General features: G+C 45.0%; 1 protein-coding gene across 1 annotated transcript in view; it reads right to left on the reverse strand.

Annotated features, from left to right (window-relative positions):
* Positions 1 to 7,612: 7,612 nt before the first annotated feature.
* Positions 7,613 to 16,234, reverse strand: part of LOC124788391 (arylsulfatase B-like) — a 121,737-nt gene continuing 113,115 nt past the window's right edge. Inside the window, exon 8 of the mRNA XM_047255656.1 lies at positions 7,613 to 8,088. Coding sequence (XP_047111612.1) covers positions 7,613 to 8,088 — 476 coding nt within the window. The remainder of the gene's footprint in view (positions 8,089 to 16,234) is intronic.

Consider the following 16,234-nt stretch of genomic DNA (forward strand, 5'->3'; position numbering starts at 1 on the left):
GTCCTGAACTGAATGTGAATTCTGCCGGCTTGACACCTTTCCATCACCAGCTGGGTGACTTTCATTTCCGGCTTGTCAGAGACTGGAGTTCGGTCATGGGCCGTCTGTCCTGCTAGAAGTTCACCACCTGAGCAGGAGGTGACTGGTGATCGGTCCTTCACCTTGTGCGGGCACACATCACAATAGTCAACTATTTTGGGGGTCAGATTTCGATCCCTCCTGGTCTGGTACCTTCTGGGCTGAGCAAAAGGGGCAGGGCAGATGCCCCAAGGCATGCGCTGTCCATCTGCTCATTGGCCACGTGGGACCATTCCTGAGTCGGATTTGCTGCCGCTGTGTTGATAGCAGCACTGTGCCGAACTGCCGTTGTTGGGGGAGGGAAACGTAGTGCGCTGTTCTACTGGGTGGTCACTGCCGTTGCCGGCAAGCATCATCAGCTGTCGGCTGTCTCTGGAGCTCCGTTTTCGTCGCTGTGTTTCTTTCGAAATGAAGAATTCTTGATTCAGTGCTGTTGGTCCACTCCCCGACACCTGCCACCACGCCACTACAGCCCTAGCCAAGTTTGTGAACAACGTCATCCTGACCTATCCTAGCCAAAGTCATCACCCACCATATCGGTCACTCAACTGGCCTGCTACAGATTATCATCAGGGAGAGGGTATAAATCTTTTTCACTCCCTTCTCAACTACAGCGTCTCTTTCATGTTCTTAGACTCCTTTAACAGTAGTCTTATTTCTGTAAAAATTGTAAACAACCATTCACTCCATTCTTTTTATCCCTGTTGCCTTCAAAATTTCAAAGAGGGTAGTCAGCCACCATTGTCCAAACCTTCCTTTTTTATATACAAAAAAGCTATAAACTTAGATTTGTCTTTCTTCAATCTACCTTCTAGGAGAAGCTGAGGATAACTATTGCACGCGTGTTTCTACATTTGTCTGGAACCTACACCGATTTTTCTCGAGGTTCATGTCTATCAGCTTTTGCATTCTTCTGTGAGTATTTCGTGTCAGTCTTTTCGAACCATGAAACTCACGGCTGGGCAGCGTTCTCACCCGTCAGCACCTACCTTCTTCTGAATGGGAATTATTACATTCTTCCCGAACTATGAGTATGTTTCGTCTGTATCATGTACCTTACACACGAGGTGAAACGGTTTCGTCGTGGGTAGGTTTCACAAAAACACTATATTTGTGTGGTAATGTCGTATACACAAAGGAACTGGTAGAATTTGTCACAGAGCATAATTTAATCACTGTCAAAACTTGGTTTTGCAATCATGAAAGAAAGTAGGACACATGGAATAGACGTGGGGAAACTGGAAGGTTTCAGATTGTTATACTATTTTAGGCTAGGAGTTTCGAAAACTGGATTTAAAACTTTTCCAGAGGAAGATAACGACTCTGATCATAACGTTTTGGTTATTAATTGTGGATTAAAACACAGAAACTGCAAGAAGGTAGCAAACTGAGAAGACGGGATATGGGCAAATTGAAAGTACCAGAGGTATTTGAGAGTGTCAAAGGGAGCATTAGGAAAAGTTTCAAGGAATCAGGGGCAAGGAATAAAATAGAACACGAATGGATAGATGAAAAAGGGAACCATCAGAAAATCGAATAGTCCAAAAGAGGACTAGTTGTAGAAATCCCTGGATAACTCAGTAAATATTGCATTTAATTGAGAAAAGGAGAAAAAATTCAGCAAATAAAGCAGGCGGGGAGGTGTACGGAGGTCTTAAACATGAAACTGACATAAATTGCAAAATGGCTAAGAATAAATAGAGGAAAAATGCAAGGCTATAGAAATATGTACGTGGGGGGTATCGACAAAAGCTTTATTTATAAGAAAGTATATTTTCGACTGGAACACCATCACCTTCAAAGTAGTCATCTTGTACGGTACTATCGTGCAGCCAGATTTTCTGCCACTGCTAAAATGTATTATTGAAGTCTTCTTTTCGAAGCGTACCAAGAACTTTCTGCGATCTGCGCTGGATCTACGCAACGGTGGCAAAACGATCACCTTTGACATTAACTGCAATGATCCTCGACGTGAAGGACGGGTCATCGGCGGCAAGCTAACTGAGGTCTTCGCATACTTCGACGCAGTGTTCCTTCTGGTCCCCCATGAGCTGCCTGTGTACACACTTGGCAGCAGTAAGTCATATGTTGAAATCGCACCTGAAGATTATATGCACTGTTCCGTACGACACTCCCACAATGGCGGCAGTGTTGTGTATTGTTCTACGACGATCTACATGCTCAGGTGACATATTTTGGCATGTTACAGAGCTACTCTCGGAAGTTTCTGTTACACCCTGGTAAGACAAAGTGGAAGACAGAACGCGCCTAAAGGAAAATCAAAGAAACATTTGGAAAAAAGAGGAACACCTATTGAGCCGTACTGCGGCTCGCGTTGATGCTGTTTGTAGGTTTGCGTCCTCTCTTGGAGGCCAGACGGTATCGTTTAGTTGCATGCTTGCGAATGTTTGTCTTCTTTTCGTGTTGACTGGCGCAACTCGGTTTTGCAAGCGTGTCCTGTCCGCTAGTAGCAGCAGCAGCGGTTATCTGTGTGTAATAACTGTTGCCCTATCTTTGGGGCGACGTCGCTGCTCTTTCGTGGCATGTGAGTGCGCGAGTTCGGTTGGCGACTCAGGAGGAGCTAAGTCTGAACAGTGCCAGAACACGCCAGGACCACTGGCGGCACGCATGGACTGCCGTATGGAAGGGCTATGGTCACAAGGATGCACGACCTCGTCGTAAACCGAAATCAGCAAGCCTTAAGATGAGTGCATTTCAGTCTGTAGAGCAACCTCCACCATTGTGATATCTCCCCATTCTCCAGTGACTTAGGTTCGTGTTGCTGATTGTAGTGTCGCATGGCGAAGAGCAGCGAGTGGTGTGCTTGGGGGAAGGCGGATCTGATTAGCCTTCCTCGACTTCTTATTACTATTTACTGCGTTCAACTTGTTACAAATTGTTAAGTTCTACCAGCGGTAATTTTTATTGCCTGGTGGCCGCTAACACCCCATTTACCTACAATGGGGGCCGATTGGTGATTCTTCTACTCTGGTGGTAGTGATTACTTTCTCGTTCTGGGCACTCTAAGCACAGCATTCTGGGGACGTAGTGCCGGGTCTGGCATATTATTCCATCGTTGCATTTGGTTTATCGGACGTCAGGTAGCTTCAGCAAGATTATCATTAGTTATTCGTTACACTGACACTAGTCTGAGTTACCATCTTGTTAAGTGAATGCAACTCTTGGCTGCATATCTCTTCGCTCCCGACAGTGTTTGTTGCCAGACCTTCTCAGAGCAGTGTTTGTTGCCAGACCTTCTCAGAGGTCGATTCCTGGAGCACCGTCTGTGGCCCCTTGCCTTGTAAGACACGTGTGCTTTAAACGAGGTCTGGTGGCCAATAGTTCAGTGTAACGCTCATTCAGTCCACGCCTTCTGCGGGTATAATCTGCCTAAGTACCCTTTAAGGAATTTATGTACTGAACCTTGGTTTTTTTTATTGTATTATTTATTACAATAACTTGTAATGCCTACATTAAAGGTTCTATATGCCTAGTTAATAGTTCTGGTCGCCTTCTGGAATAAATCTAACAGTTTAGTGTTCAGTGGATGCTAAGGGTTGTCTTACAAAGTTTACCATCATCTTATTTCACCCGTTTGGTGGTCAGTTGCTTGGTTTTCTAATTAACCTTTGTTATTGTATTTGCTGTTTTACAGCAGGTTTCTAAATTTTTTGTATTATTGCCGTTCCTGGGGTGTAAAGCCTTCAGCCGTGATTGTAGTCATTTGCCTTAAAATTCTAATTTGATATTTGTATTTTAGAAGTAAGCCTTACAACCTTATTTGCTGCCATTCCTGAGGTCTGATGCCTTCTGCTGTGTTTGTGCTGACTCGCCTTTAATATTTGAATAACTAATTTGTAAGTTCCAGCGAGTTTTAAACAATTATTAATTTATTGCCACTCCTGGCGTGTAAGGCCTACTGCCCAGATCACAGTGGCTTGCTATTAAAACATTATCTGCTGTATCTGTACTTAATGGTGATTTGCTAAATTGTGAGTAACTGAAAACACTATTATTTACACAGTTGTTTACTCCTCTATTAATAACGTGCGGTATTTTTACTTATTGTAGAGTCTGGAATTACTGGTTTAAAATAAATTGTGTGTAACTGTAAAAGGCATCCATTAGTAACTGGTTACGGCCCTGTCCACAATCGTAACCGAATCCCGCCTTCCCTTGACTACCAGGTTGGCAACCTGCATGTTACAGAGCTACTCTTGGAAATTTTTGTTACTCCCTCGTAAGACAAAGTGGAAGACAGAACCCGCCTATAGGAAAATCAAAGAAACGTTTGGAAAAAAGAGAAAAATCTATATCATAAGCTCAGAAGACAAGCCAGTATTAAGCAAACAAGGGAAAGCCGAAAGGCTGAAGGAGTATATATAGGGTGTATCTAATGGAAATAAACTTCATGAAATATTACAGAAAGCACCGAAATACCAAGGTGGAAACGGGGCCTTTGAGCAAACCTCTATTTTCACGAAGTGCATTAATAGATACGAAGCCGCTCGATTATGCGTTGCCGGCCGGACTGGCCGTGCGGTTCTAGGCGCTACAGTCTGGAGCCGACCGACCGCTACGGTATCCTGCCTCGGGCATGGGTGTGCGTGATGTCCTTAGGTTAGTTAGGTTTAATTAGTTCTGAGTTCTGGGTGACTGATAACCTCAGAAGTTAAGTCGCATAGTGCTCAGAGCCCTTTGAACCATTTGATTATGCGTTATCTCCCTTTATTTCATTTTCCAAGAATAAGAGAAATCAAATTTTAGGTTACTGTGTATGTATTTCGTATTAATTGTTACATATCAAATTTACCGCACTAACCAATTTTCAGAATTCAGATAATAGAAACAGCGCAATGAAGGAGCAGGTTGCTGTCAAGGAAAGTAAGAACAGTAAGAAGTTCATGTTGAGACATGTTCAGAAATTGTCATTGAGTCGAATCTGGAACTTTTATTAAGCGATACTTAATGGCAGGTTAAGATTGTAGGCGGGACCGAGACTCGAACACTTGAACCGTGGATTTACTTTCAAAATCTTCTCTTAAAGAATTTACTTTATTTGCTAGCAATTCATGAAGAACCTTAACACATTTGATCACAATATGTGACGGTGGAAGTAGTTGCCAGTGGATTACTGATGAAAAGCAATTTCTTTCAACAAATGGAAATTTTATTCCTAAAAACCCTTTCTTTAAAACAAAAACAGATTTAAAAATTGTAATCAGAAAGCACCGTCTAAATATCAAGTTACAAATATTTAGAGGCAGAAATAACAATTTTTGTACAGTATGAGCTTCCGGGCTGAGAACCTTGCCGCTGCCTTTTAACACGGCCGTAGTCACGACCGCTCACAACATGCTTTGAAAGACTACACTGGTGCAAATCTGCTACATACCAGATTACTTTAAACTAAAAATTTTAACAACTCACACAAACACATAAACTATGCACCCCGGTCTTAGGCGCTGCAGTCATGGACTGTGCGGCTGGTCCCGGAGGAGGTTCGAGTCCTCCCTCGGGCATGGGTGTCTGTATTTGTCCTTAGGATAATTTAGGTTAAGCAGTGTGTAAGCTTAGGGACTGATGACCTTAGCAGTTAAGTCCCATAAGATTTCACAAACATATGCACCCAGTAGGAGGGATGGAAATGATACAAAACACTCACATTAAAGAAATTACTTGCCACCGAAAGTGCAACTTGCTTTTAAAAGAAAACTCTTACGGTGGAAGGGTGGCAACTTCACATACTAAAATGACCATATAAATAAAAACACATGAAATGCAGTCTTACATAAAATGTTCAAACAAACTCTACATTACACATATACCGCCTGTCAAGATGATAGGCAAGATAAAAACATATTTCAGGAATTCGGCCTTTACACCTTAAGCAGTAAATTCGTGAACACCGAATCCGACAAACATGACAGAGGCATTTATTAACGTACGGCAGACCGACAGACAGACACTAACTGCCTAACAAATGCGGACAAAAGACAGGCGAGCAAGCTGGCGACGAGAGACTAACCAAGAACACAAGTAGAATTTAACAAGGAAATGAAACAACATATCACGACTTTTAATAAACTGCGATGTCTGGCGAAGGCCTGGCACAGCACGCCCAAAACGCTCTCCCGAACCGTCCGCTGCCAGCCGCTTCAACGGACGCAGGAAGGCGCGCCGATCTCCCGTCTCACGGCGTCGCAGGTCGCGCAGGCCAGACCGATGTCGTCGGTTGACTCCTGTTGCTCTCGTGTCGACCGCGAAGCCAATAACCCCTCGCTATACGCCGAAGCCCACTGGACTAACGTGGCGACCTCACATGCGCCGACGCTCAAGACGGACGAGTCATCTTGTGTCTCAGTGCTCGACCAACCAACCGATCGACCCAACCGCCAATGACCATTGCCTGAACAAACTCGAGCAGACTAGTGGCATAACACACAGTAGGACTCCGGACGACTGACAGACACTGACTGCCCCACACTGACCCGGCTGACCAACTGCCTAGACTCCCCCCTAGCGAGCTCATAGCGCCCATTAAATGCAGGTGAACAGGCAACAGTTCCCCTTTCCCACCAGAGGGAGACTCCGAGGCTGCGATTGCCACAGCGACGCCAGCGCCAGAAACGGAGGGCGACTGCTTCACACTGCGCGCTCTTCAAAACAGCAATTTTTACCACGGCTCACACTGTGTTTCACGGAGTAATACTGCTATTCACTAAGCTGGGATAAGTTCTTGTGCAAACATTTAGCAGTATCTTACGTTATTTCGTTGATGTCTAGGAAACCTTAACTTGAGACCCACAGTGGTCTAATGTTGCAGGACCTGAAGGGCAACATCACTGAACAGTAAAGCATCAGACAAGTCCAAATGGTCGATATCGAAATCTAGGTGTTAGTGACTAATCTCCTCATGTACGTCAGCTGCATTGCGTGTATGGTGTCTGTAAAACTTGGATGATGTACAGAACTACTAGAAGGGGCATGCCTTCCTGAATGGTTACAGCACCCAACAGACGTTCGGGCTGGATGAAGGAGAAGCGCCATCTCGGTAGAGGCGAGAAGTAATGACATGCCGATGATAACTGCCTTTATAATTTTCATTTATTACAGACGATGCAATGACAAAATAAAACAGATACAAAGTGTAGTGCACTTGAGTGTATGTTAATAACTGTAAAATGAACCTGCTGTTACCGAGTACTGGTTGTTATAATTAACGCGCAGCTACTCATATTGGTCCAGTGTGGTCTGTAATAGTAATATGTCAGCGAATTTTGGTAGATATGCTACGGTGATAATGCAGGACGGATTCACACAGGATAAAATTTAATTCCAACTTAGACCAGCAGGTGTCAATCTTGCGCTGCAAGTGCAAGGAACACATATAGAAATATTTCCAAATATAATGGATTAGGAATGGGACGTAGGCAAAAGGTCAAACAAGTGAGAAATTTGTAATGTTGATTTTATTAGTAATCACCACAAGCGTGATAATAGTTTCTAGTGCATCATGTAGCATCCTTATCTCTCAGTCTACGACATTGCAGAAGGAGTGGGAGCTGTCAGCATTGCACGTGCTCCACGGCACCCAGGTGTAATTCCAGCGCGCAGGGTCCGCTATGTCCGGGTGGCTGTTTGACTCCTCCTGGGGCGTCAGCTGCTGCCAGAATTCCTCGAGCCTCTCGACCAGCATGCTGAGAACTTCCTCGGGAACCTCCACGTCTACGGCCTCGCAGGGGTCCTGGGTGATGTTGTAGACGCAGACGTCAGAGCTGTTAAGAAGCTGGCAGAGTGGCGTTTGCGGGCGGTCCGGACAGGACACGGTGGCCTGGGAGCGCAGCCCCAGCATGTCCTCAGGAGAGGTGGACCCTCCCAGCACGCTGGACACCGCCTGACCGGCCGGGCTGGCCAACACCTGCTGTGGGCCGTAGGCCGGCGTGGAGCGGTTGTTCTCCGTGCCACTTGCGCCCAGGTAGCCAGCACCAGCGGCGTTATTCTGGACTCCTGTTTTATGAACATAAAACACCCATCTGTTAAAGGAGTTGTGGAAGGCTCTACTGAAGTGCGGTGGATCGACAGTGCTGGTATCCGAAGGAATGCGTATCAATAAAAGCAAGTATTATTAATCGAATTTCTTACTGAGGCACCACGTGCTAGTTGTTAGACTATGTAGGCACTGGCTGCGTGAGCATCAGAAATACTTGAACACAAAGCAAGACATGTTCACCACTTTTTTGCCAGGTATAGGTTACAATAACACGCAAGCTACGCCAGCATGCGGTAATTATGTGTTATGTGCGTACTGTAAGACCTTCGGTACGCACACCATCAGATTATTTGACTTGTCGCTCTAACGAAGTAGGAAAGTGTCAGCAATATGTCTCGTTGTCTTATCGTGGCGTGTTTATCTTGTGCCGTTAGGTCAGACGATTGAAATGCCACTTGCACGCTTAGAGTAGCAGATTGACGGTGACCAACTTTAAACAGAACTTGATTAATCTTCACGCACATTTATTAAAATAATAGAAAACATTGACATTACGTAACTTGATTCTGGATGCTGTTTACAATTGACAATCTGAAGTTCCTTTGGTCTTGGTACGTTATTCTTATGTTTACATATCTCTGATACTTGACAAAGTGTCTATACATTTATCTTCATGGCTATGTACAGGAATATGATAATCTTATTAGGTGCAGACTGAAACTTGACTATAGATCGGTACAGGCTAATGCAGACTGGTACAGACTGGTGCAGACAAATGCAGACTAATGCAAACTCGTACATACTAATGCAGACTGACTAATCGAAGGTCTGTACACTCTTATAATACCTCGAGCGTTCAGGTATCACTGCGCGAGTGTGATCCGCGTGGAGAAAAGGTTCTACGTTAGCGACAATCTCAATGGCTGCGTTACATATTAATACACGGATCGTCGGAAGAAGAATTTGGTCCGTCTCTAAGACAGCGCCTTCTCGTAGTGCGGAGACGGACGAGCGCTGCGCCTGCGCTGTTGTGCTTAGCAGGGCGCGCTCCAGTGGAAAGTTGTGTACGCGCTGACTACGCGGAACTATGTACACAACACTATGTCAGTCGCCCCTGTCCGAACAGTTATAACTATACCAAGACTCACTATTGTGCGTGGAGAAAGAGCACACTTCCTCGGCCAGCTATACAGAATTTTATGCCGACAGTTTACAGCATGCAGGCTGTCAGCAATGCAGCTATGGATCCATTCTGCGGCAGGGCTTCACCTGTAGTGACGCAATCATGTTGTCAACGTTTCCGTGAGGTGGGCAGGTACGAACGTGTACGTCCGTCCCCATTAGCTCTTACATATTTGACTAAATGGAGAACTTGTTTCTCGTTTATCCCGCAACAATTGTCTGCCGAACACGAAGCAACAGTGACGAAAACTGTCGCAGATTGAACTGAGTGGAATTTCGGTCGAGCCACACAGTTGGGATCCAGCGCAACTGATCAAGGAGAGTCACCGTCGCTGTTGTGTCACGAGAAGTAGAAGTAGTAGGAGCCCCCTCCCTCCACTCTGGACCAGTGAAAAAAGTGCACCCTTTTCACACTTTCATCTTCTACCACTGGAACACTTGCGTTCAGAGGTTACCTTGCAGCTGCACAGAATAGAGAGATTTTTAAATCTCGTTAAACGACGTCACTCTAGCAGATGTCACAATCAGATACGCTAGTACTCTCATTTTGACGTATTTTCCATGTTTTTCGTCGTTTCCTCAATTTTAAATATTTTACACGAATTTCCTTTTTTTATGACAGGAGACATTCTGGGCCGAAGGGAGGAGGTTTCACTATTTCTTTATAATTCGTTTCTCCTGGTCTCTCTGTTAATATCAGTCCTACGTGTCAACGGCAGAGACCTCACTACATACATATGTAAAAGTGCGCTGTTCCGCGTATTTTTCCATATTTTCCGCAGTTTTCCCAATGTTACATATTTTTCACAATTTTACCTATTTTGCTCAATCTCGCAAGACTGTTTCCGGCGTCACGCCGACGTCAACATGCTCTCCCAAACAATCGCAATGCAGCATTCAAAAATGGCTCCAAGCACTATGTGACTTAACATCTGAGATCATCAGTCCCCTAGACAGAACTACTTTAACCTAACTAAGGACATCTTACACATCCATGCCCGAGGCAGGATTCAAACCTGCGACTGTAGCAGCAGCGCGGTTCCGGACTGAAGCGCCTAGAGCCGCTCGGCCACAGCGGCCGGCAATGCAAAATTAGATATCACTGTCAGTGAGGCACATCTCGCCATCTGGGGGCACCCTGAAGGATAGAGAGATGCCGAGACTGTTAATAACAACACATGTAATTTGAGGACTCTCTGATTAAAATTACGAGGCACCAGCAGACGCTGCTGCTGGGCTGTTATGTAATTTCCGTCAGTTTAACGTATTTGCCACTTTTTTTCTCACTGTACACAAAGATGCGCGTTATGTGTGAACTCTGCGCCGCAGCGTAACACTAAACCACATCACGTAGTGTCGATATCATGACGTAGTCAGCCTTTGTGCCGATTTATGTCTCAATACTAGTGTGTGATATCACAGTGTTAGAAACGAATATATTGGTAGGGACGCTATAGGTAATCCAACACATATTAAGAAAGTTTTGCATCACCTCGGTTCCGAGAGTTCCGGAACCTATGCACAAAATTGGAATAGAGATCAACATAAATATCGCTACCGTCCTTTTTACTGCTCAGGAAATCCACACATTGCATGTTGTACCATCATACAGTGAGACCTTCAGAGGTTGCTGAACACACCGGTACATGTAACACCCAGCAGCACGTCCTCTTGCATTTATGCATGCCTGTATTCGTCGTGGCATACTATCCACAAGTTCTTCAAGGCGCTGTTGGTCTAGGTTGTCCAACTTCTCATCAGCGATTCGGCGTAGATCTCTCAGAGTGGTTGGTGGGTCACGTTGTCCATAAACAGCCCTTTTCATTCTATCCCAGGCATCGATAGCGTTCATGTTTGGAGAACATGGTGGCCAGCCTAGTCGAGCGATGTCGTTATCCTGAAGGAAGTCATTTACAGGATGTGCACGATGGGGACGCCAACTGCCGTCCATAAAGACGAATTCGCGGCAATACGCTGCCGATATGGTTGCACTATCAGTCCGAGCATGGCATTCACGTATCGTAGAGCCGTTACAGCGCCTTCCATGACTACCAGCGACGTACGTCAGCCCCACATAATGCCACCCCAAAACAACAGGGAACCTCAACTTTGCTGCACTCGCTGGATTGTGTGTCTAAGGCGTTCAGCCTTACCGGGTTGCCTCAAAATACGTCTCCGAGGATTGTCTGGTTGAAAGCGTATGTGACACTCATCGGCGAAGGGAACGTGACGCCAATCCTGAGCGGACCATTCGGCATGTTGTTGGGCTAATCTGTACCGCGCTGAATGGTGTTGTGGTTGCAAAGATGGACCTCAAAATGGTTCAAATGGCTCTGAGCACTACGGGACTTAACATCTCAGGTCATCAGTCGCCTAGAACTTAGAACTGTTTAAACTGAACTAACCTAAGGACATCACACACATCCATGCCCTAGGCAGGATTCGAACCTGCGACCGTAGCGGTCGCGCGGTTCCAGACTGAAGCGCCTAGAACCGCTCGGCCACGATGGACCTCACCATGGACGTCGGGAGTGATGTTGCGCATGATGCAGACTATTGCGCACAGTTTGAGTTATGAAGCATTTTTCAACATGGTGACGTTGCTGTCAGGGTTCCTCCTAGCCAAAATCCGTAGGTAGCGCTCATCCACTGCAGTAGTAGCCATTGGGCGGCCTGAGCGAGGCATGTCATCGACAGTTCGTGTCTCTCTGTATCTCCTCCATGTCCGAACAACATCGCTTTGGTTCACTCCGAGACTCCTGGACACATCCCTTGTTGAGAGCCCTTCCTGGCACAAAGTAACAATGCGGACGCAATCGAACCGCAGTATAGACCGTCTAGGCATGGTTGAACTACAGACAACACGAGCCGTGTACCTCCTTCCTGGTGGAGTGACTGGAACTGATCGGCTGTAGGACCCCCTCTGTCTAATAGGAACTGTTTATGCATGGTTTTTTTACATCTCTGAGCGGGTTTAGTGACACCTCTGAACATCAAAGGGACTATATCTGTGATACAATATTCACAGTCAACGTCTCTCATCAGTGCCGGGAACGAGGGTGATGCAAATCTATTTTTGATGTATGTATGTAAAAACGAGAATATTTACGTATCTGTCCGATTTGGATGTCTGCTGGTGTCACGTAATATTGACGTTAAGAAATAGAACTCAAGTGACGTGACTTAATGTAATATTGTTATAAACAAATAAGGACATCATTTCCTAATGTTGTGCAGCTGCACAGTAACCCCTGTGTGTATACACATGGATTTTGATGTTACTTGTACAGGATAAGTGATATGGCGTGACAGATGTACTTAGAAGAAAAGAACGAAAAGTCTTTACACAGACGTAATCTGCCGAAAGGAGGAGTTGTGACCAGTAGATACAAGAGGGCCACTGGTAGCGCATTCGCCTTGCTAGTGGAACGATAGGACATTCTACAGAGATAAGACGTATTTGACATCCTTTGATTAGTTCTACGTGTACATGAGGGAACTGTAAAGTTATTTTATTACGAATGGTGTGGATGTCTCTAACCCAATACATACTATTTGCAATGCATGTGCATTTGTAATCGTGAAAAATAGTTGGTTTTGGCGTAAAGTGGTATCATTTCATAATCGTAACACATTGATGGCACACTGACGAAAATATAGGCAAATCATGCGACGATACGAAAAGGCTCTCTGTTGGCGACACAAATAGCACATTTTTTATCTATATGACTTAGATTAGCTCCTAATACTATTGCTTGGTGTTTCTCTAATTTTATAACCCTATTTATGGTACATTTAAATTTAAATTTTTTTTCAACGAAGTGTTGTTTTCGATGGAGTGGTTTCGTGGAGAATGAAATCATGCTGTCAGTGCTGATTCCACTTTCGTCCATATCGACGAAAGATGTATCTGCCATTCTGCGAGATCCTCCCGTCGTAGGCAACCGGTTGTTTTGCACTCAATAATATCTCAAATAATTTACAGATTTACTTTTTGAAACATTGCTGGATATTTGTCGTAAGTAAATTAGTATGCTTTAGAAACATATTTTTCCCCCTCTCCCAATTGGAAAAGGGCCTATAATGGTTTATAAAACTGTCTTGTGATGCATTGTCGTAAGCAAAGCAGTATGGAACATTCTAGTGAACGCAAATCTAAGAATGCAAAGAAAAATCACATTTCTGGTCTAGTGGGTTGGTTGGTTGCCGTATAAAATAAATTATGCCTTCCTGATACGTATGGGAGAGGCCTACAAGTCGAGCAGATCTATTGAAATGACCGAGATCATTCCGCAGTTTGTCTACTGCGGGTAATTAACACTAGCTCACATGGAATCGATCGTGTTGACTTTCCTGTTTATGGGTCCTAATTTTGAATATATATTATATTTTATAGCTGGATGTCCACGTGTTATGGAAGACTACATCTTTAAAGGATCATTCGGTAATGGTAGAATGTAATACGGTGTCACTCTACATAAAATCACAGGGGCTATAATGGTCTATAAAACTATCTTGTGGTACATCCGATAGTAATGGAACGCTGCGAACGTTGTCATAGCAATTAATTTTTTTTTCTGATCCCAATCACGATAGCAAACATGACCGAAGTTGCTGTCGATTGACTGACCGTTTTCCTCCTAGTACTATCGACCTTATAAAATCTGACTGTACATATAGACTTTGCAACCATCACTGTAAGAAATAGGAGGCTCCTGATTTAGGCCTCGTTATCAAATACATCGTGCTGCCGGAGTTCTAACGATACAGTATGTGATCAAAAGTATCCGGACACCTGGTTGAAAATGACTTACAAGTTCGTGGCGCCATCCATCGGAAATGCTGGAAATCAATATGGTGTTGGCCAACCCTCAGCCTTGATGACAGCTTCCATTCTCGGAGGTGTACGTTCAATCACGCGCTGTAAGGTTTCTTGGGGAATGGCAGCCCATTCTTCACGGAGTGCTGCACTGAGAAGAGATATCGATGTCGGTCGGTGAGGCCTCGCACCAAGTCGGCATCAAAAACATCCCAAAGCTCTTCTATAGGATTCAGGTCAGGACTCTGTGCAGGCCAGTCCATTACAGGCATGTTATTGTTGTGTAACTACTCCGTCACAGGCCGTGCATAATGAACAGGTGCTCCATCGTGTTGATAGATGCAATCACAATCCTCGAATTGCCTTGCAAGCACGAAGGTGCTTAAAACATCAATGTAGGCCTGTGCTGTGATAGTGTCACGCAAAACGACAAGCAGTGCAAGCCCCTCCAAGAAAAACACGACCACAACTTAACACCACCGCTTCTGAATTTTACTGTTGGCACTACAAATGCTGGCAGATGACGTTCACCGGGCATTCGCCGTACCCACACCATACCATCGTACCGCCACTTTGTGTACCGTGATTCGTCACTCCACGCAACGTTTTTCCACTGTTCAATGGTCCAATGTTTACGCTCCTTACACCAAGCGAGGCGTCGTTTGGCACTTAACGGCTTATGAGCAGCCTCTCGACCATGAAATCCAAGTTTTCTCACCTCCCGCCTAACTGCCATAGTACTCGCAGTGGATCCTGATGCCGTTTGGAATTCCTGGATAGATGTCTGCCTATTACACATTACGACCCTCTTCAAATGTCGGTGGTCTCTGTCAGTCAACACACGAGGTCGGCCTGCACGCTGTTGTGCTGTATGTGTCCCTTCACGTTTACTATTCACTATCACATGGGAAACAGTGGACCTGGGGATGTTTAGGATTGTGGAAATCCCGATTACAGACGTATGACACCCAGTCACCTGGCCACGTTTGAAGCCCGTGAGCACCGCGGAGCGCCCCATTCTGCTCTCTCACGATGTCTAATGACTACTGACGTGGCTGTTATGGCGTATCTTCCATTAGGTGGCAGCGCAGTGCACCTAATATGAACAACGCATTTTTTTGGGGTGTCCGGATACTTTTGATCACATAGTGCATATGAGAGGTGGATTCGTGGTAGAATGTCAACATCCCAACATCTGATGATACTGTTCTAATGATCGCAAGTATGGATTGATTCTTGTTAATAGCACTGAAAGCAGCAACTCACAGTAGTGTAATCCCAATTAGTTTTAGTTCAGTTTTTGTTCCTCTGGCTGTTAAGGGTCTCTGCTAAGCGGTACACTCTGTCGTCTTTATCAGTCCGCAGCTTCTGGTGATACCGGCGGCGGCTGTGCGATCCTCAGCTACTGTTTCACCTATCTCGTTGTGACTGTGACGGTGCTAGTTAGAAAACAAAACCAGTTGGAAAAGAATTCTGCACCTTTCCTCGGTGACTCCCGTCTTCTGTCAGTTTCCGTATGATTTTTGCCGCGGTTACTTGGAGTCAGTGAGACGGTCCTTCCCCTGGGACGTGCGGGAGAGGTGTGTTTCACGGCTCTCTGCGGGCTCACAGTGGCTTTTGCAGGAGTCTCGATCCTAGCTCGACAGCGACACACACCTTATTGTCATAAACATGGTGCAACTGCACAGTTATTAGGTACCTGCTACCATTTTTTCCGACAGTCATTGTGTATGTGAGTGTGTGTGTTGTTTGCAATTTTTTAATCATGTTGGTAATTGCTCCTTGGAGGATACGCCTATCGTTATACAGTGCTTGATCTCCAAGGCCACTCTTTACAGTATCATGACGACGGGGAGTGTATCTACGAAATTTTAACAGTTTCTCTGCCTCGTTTCTGTGTGGTAAAATCGTATATGTTTATTTCCACACCTGTTTACGTGTCTTATAGCGCCGCAATGTTGTTAGAGTTACATGCCTGGCAAATTTCGCCTACAGTAGTCCTAGAATTGTGTTTGGTAGCTAAGCTTTTCTTCCCGACACAAACATATCCACACAATTACGAAGATTGCAAGAGGTGATACGTGCGAGAATTAAGAGTTAATACGTGCGAGAAATATCGCACAGGCAGCTTAACAACTCATGCATCGAAGCTACTGACAAGA

The sequence above is a fragment of the Schistocerca piceifrons genome, chromosome 3 (assembly GCF_021461385.2).
Source record: "Schistocerca piceifrons isolate TAMUIC-IGC-003096 chromosome 3, iqSchPice1.1, whole genome shotgun sequence".
In the NCBI taxonomy this organism is placed as follows: Eukaryota; Metazoa; Arthropoda; class Insecta; order Orthoptera; family Acrididae; genus Schistocerca; species Schistocerca piceifrons.